This window comes from Phalaenopsis equestris, unplaced genomic scaffold (genome assembly GCF_001263595.1).
Source record: "Phalaenopsis equestris unplaced genomic scaffold, ASM126359v1 Scaffold233139, whole genome shotgun sequence".
In the NCBI taxonomy this organism is placed as follows: Eukaryota; Viridiplantae; Streptophyta; class Magnoliopsida; order Asparagales; family Orchidaceae; genus Phalaenopsis; species Phalaenopsis equestris.
Genome location: NW_018251092.1, coordinates 179,814 through 184,623, shown reverse-complemented (window position 1 = coordinate 184,623; position 4,810 = coordinate 179,814). Strand labels below are relative to the sequence as shown.

The following is a 4,810-nucleotide window of genomic DNA, read 5'->3' as shown; positions in this document are numbered from 1 at the left end:
ATATATATATATATATATGTCTAAAATTAAATCATAGCACCTCATGTGGCAATGTGGTTAGTGTCTTCTTTTGTATATATTTGATCCAAGTTCAAATCTCATACTTTACATCAATTTTTCTCAAATTAAGTTTAACGAGCCAATTTCGAGCCGAACACGAACACGAATATTTAAATCGAGCCGAACACGAACACGCTGTTCACGAGCCGATTTCGAACACGAGCGATTTCGAACACGAGCTATTTCGAACGAGCCAAACACGAGCCAAGTCTGAGCTCGCTCAAGCTCGGCTCGTTTACAGCCATACTTAGAATGACCTTACAATCTTTACATTTTCGAAAATCTCTTATTCTCATATTATTAGATATATTTTTTTAAGTAATAATATGTTTCTCATATGTTTTCTTAAATAAAGTAATAACAATAATAAAATCATACGTTAAAGCAAAATCTAATATGACTACCTTATTCATTAATCACTCCAAAATCATAGTCACCATGCATATTTCTAAAACTTTCCACAACTTTACCAACATGTCTATGTAAACTTTCTCCATTAAAAACTCTTAACTCTTTCTTCAAGTGATGTATTAATTTTTCTAGGTCATTCTAGAATTTTTCTTTAGAACCTATATCTAATCCTACTCGAGGAACATAAACACTTATTACATTAAAAGTTTTTGTATCAATAACAATCTTAAGCTTATAATTCTATCTCTAATTCTATTAATTTTTAGAATATTATCTTTCAAACTCTTATCTATATAATTACACCTACAACATTTCTAGTGCGACTTCTACCTGAATACTAAAATTTAAAATCTAGCCTATCAATTTTTTTAGCGTTTTTTCGAACCCATTTATTTTATTGAATACATAAAATATTCATCTTCCTATGGACCATAATAATTCTATTAATTTACCTATGAGAGTACCTATCTTCCTATGAACCATAAAAATGTTTTTTTTCGGGCAATATAATTGTTCTATTATGTGTCTCTGTTTGCTTGTTTATAATCCTCATGCAGCATTCAATATGAAAGGAATATAATCATAAAAAATAATCTATTTTAATTGAAAAAAAAATTGCCAAATAAATCTTCTTGACTGAGCTTATCAGGTGTGGTTTGGTGTGATGATTCTTGTTGACAATTTCTTCGATTGTCAATGTGAATATTAAATCATAGGAAGCATCTCCATGAGCAATCAATGATTACGTATCGGAGAAAATAATTCATCAAGAAGATTTGACACCATTTGATCTAGGCTAAAAACTAGTTAACAATTTTTCATCATTTTTGCGTCGATTGACTTTTTTCCCAATATGAGCATTTTAAGATGAACACCCACATAATTTTGGGTTATTAGAGGTTTAGCATTTCTGAGAAAATTTTATGATTTTGGAATGTTTGCAAGATGAACAAACACACGATGGCATGATTAAAACCACTTGCTTGCTACTTATTTTAGGGGAAACTTGAGGGAATCATTTCGATTGTCCCTTGGTTGTAGGCAATGGAAAAAGGCTGCCACCGCCCATCCTATAGAAGTTCCTCACATGGAAGTAGCTAGCTTGACCATTCTAAAATGTGCTGGGTCAATTCCATTCAACTTGGCCTTTTTGGGGCGGTTCATATCCATCTCAATTGGCATAAATGTCCAAAGAATCGTCCAATGTGCTAGATTCTATTTGGGGATCATCTTGTTTTAAGCTTGTTTTTTCATGCCAAATTACCCTGAGATATGTGCTTAACATCAAGATTTGTAAGTTTATATATGAATTTTTATATTCTTGGTAAGTGCTTGTTTATTTTCGGATTTTTTAGTGTTGAGCCTACAAATGTTTAGTAGCCAGGATGTTTTATTTTCTTCGAGACTGGGAACCAATCTTGCTTTGAGTCAAAATCTCATTAATCATGACTTCTTGTCTGATAATTTCTGTGGACATTCCATCAGACTGTAAGACACATCGAATTTGGCTTGAAATTTGAGTGTGCTTTCATTAATAGACAACTTCACAAACAACATTCTTTTAACAACTTCACCAACATGATTCTTGAAATAGAAGTTTTTTAATATATGATTTTCAATGATTTTTTTGAAATCATTGAATTATTTCAGTCTTCTTTTAACTCTGTTGCATTTAACTATTCTTGAAATAGTATTTTATTATGCTTTTTTCATTATTTCTTGTTTCTTGTTATTGCAGGGCTTTTATATTATTTAGGTTTGATGAATTTTCTAGTCAAACTTGATGGCTTGCTAAAACTAAATTGTAGCTCATAGTCCACCTTATGTTTTTCTTATAATGTATTCTTTCCTTCTAGGATAAAAGATTGAGAAGCTGGGTCTTTTACCCGGCCAATATGTTGTCAGAAATATAAAAAATCATTATGGCTTATGCATTTGCTTGTTAAAAAACTTTTAGTGCAGTCTTCTGTTGTCTTCTTACTCCAAAATCATTCTGGTTTCCTGTGAAAGATATTAATGATCGGTACACAAATTGTTGCACTACGCAAAGTGAAAAAAGTATTCGTTAGGGTTGAGTGAATTTTTTGTGAGTCTAGTGTTGCTCGACTTGGGGCATTAAGAAATTTTTATGCTGTTTTAGTTTGATTTTTTTTTTCTTTTTTATTTTTTTGGGAAAATTTACATTATTTAGTGTGATGAAAGTTGTGACTTGTTGACGTTGTAATTTGAACACGTTCATGTGTTCTTCATAAATTTCGTCGAGTTTGAAATATTGTTTCTAATGCAGTTATTGGAGGATGTTAATGTATTTTAAGAACTACATGCAGGATTTGCTCTGATGGATGTATTCTTGTATTTGATTATTTGCTTATAAAGTCATGTCTCTATAACAAGAAACTTATCATGTTAAGTAGGGCGCCTTATTTATAATTGAGGATGTTGTCCGTTTCAGGACTTACCTTTGACCTTATCTCGCTTTGCTTTCTGAATTATGATGAAGTTGGGCTTGTTTTTGGAAGCTTGTTTAGCGGTTTCGTCAAGAACCCTTTGATTTTGGAAGCTTCAATGAAAATTAGAAGCTTCATAAATACTCGTGATTCTATTGTCGTATTTTTGTGTTATTTCCTTTTTGTTACTGTAATTTCACTTTGGATTACTTTAGGATTCATTTTATCAAAGGGGCATTTACATACACACTACTCAATTCCTATGTATTTTCATATCTAACACCTAATTTTGGCTTTTTACACTTATACCCACCAAATCTTTCTCATCGCAGAATACCACTTTTTTTAAGTTATAAAAATGGAAATAGACCTCTAAAAAATGAAGCATAGGTGTTTTATATGTAAATATATAACAATGGAGTGGCTTGTATGTAAATCTTCCTTTATCAAATGCTTGTCTTCTTTAAGTGAAGCTGTCTCCATTGAGTTTCTGTAACAGGTTGCATCATGCAACAATTACATCTAGAATTTTAGAAAGATGACTTTTCATAATCAAATCAACCATCTTTCTTTGGGTCACCATTGTTGGGTTGGAAAGTTTTCTAGACAATGATGAGCATCGAGGTTTTATCTTCTAATTTATTTTTTAGGTTAAATTTTTTATGGATTTTTCTGCAATTCTTTTTTCAAGTCATTTTGGAAAAACATTGTTCATACTTGAAAACTAGATTAGATTTGATCATGCACAAAGTTATGTAGATGTGCGTTTTATAAGCTTAATGTATGAATTTAATGAAGTGTCCTTAATTATTAATCTATGGGTACAGTGATCCTAATAGAATCAGAATTGTGCCACTGTTGGATAATAAACCTTTGTATATGGCCTCATCCAGCTACGGAAAATCATCCACCTATTAACATTTACCAATTTGAAGATTCTCATCCAGTGCCACTAGGCTTTTCTTTGTAGTTCGCATCTTCATGCATGCATGCATGCATGCGCATACGTACATACATCTCTCTCTCTCTCTCTCTCCCTCTCTCTCTCTCTTATACGAGCCTCCAACCACCCCTAATGTGCCTAACAATTCGAGTACCACCTCCTTAAGGCCAATTGTGCCAGATGAGATTCGAACCCCGACCTGAGGGGTCTCATACTGTGAATGGGGTAGGCGGTTTTGTCTTTGGGTAAAAACTCTCACGAGATAAGAGAACGGCTTGAACTAAATATTTGAGCTGTGTTATTATCTTTTTGATCATGTATTTATTGATATATGCAAGACAAAAACAAAAAGAAAAAAGAAAATAAAGAGAAATTTTTCTATTCATTTCATAATATCATATTTTGCATATTGCACCAACTTTCAGTTAGTTCCAATCTGGGTTATAATATGCAGATTTGGTGTGTGGGAAGCTGCAAAATGGGCTGCGAGAGTCCGAGAGCTGACAATATATGATCCAATGCGTCCAGTTGTCCTCAATCTTACAGCTGATCTTGTTGAGGACAGCAAATACTTGCAGATCAAAGAATTAGCATTGGAAACTGCTTTCCTCATCAGAATGGTTGCAGATTCGAGCAGTTGAAGAAGCAGACTCTCTCTCTCTCTCTCTCTCTCTCTCCTGTATCAGTTTTGATGAGTCTTTGTTTGCTTGGTCTGTGTTTGGGTTGTATGGCAATTTTGAAAGCCCTCCATTAAAATGTCTAATATTTATGTTACATTTCTCATAGATTCAATGTCAATTTAGTGAAAAATAATTAATAAATGCATTTGCATTTTTCTATCTTTTTTTATACAGTTTTTGGATGTGTAAAGGATGGAATTAAAGATAGATTAAAATTTTCAAAATTCTAAACTCAACATGATGGTCAAAATTAATATATATATATATAT

The 4,810-nt window shown here is 32.3% G+C and overlaps 1 protein-coding gene across 1 annotated transcript in view; it reads left to right on the top strand.

The window, feature by feature from the left end:
* Positions 1–4,648, top strand: part of LOC110038574 (dipeptidyl aminopeptidase BI) — a 101,177-nt gene extending 96,529 nt beyond the window's left edge. Inside the window, exon 10 of the mRNA XM_020743448.1 lies at positions 4,316–4,648. Within this exon, the coding sequence (XP_020599107.1) occupies positions 4,316–4,502 (187 nt within the window). The 3' untranslated portion in view covers positions 4,503–4,648. The remainder of the gene's footprint in view (positions 1–4,315) is intronic.
* Positions 4,649–4,810: the final 162 nt, after the last annotated feature.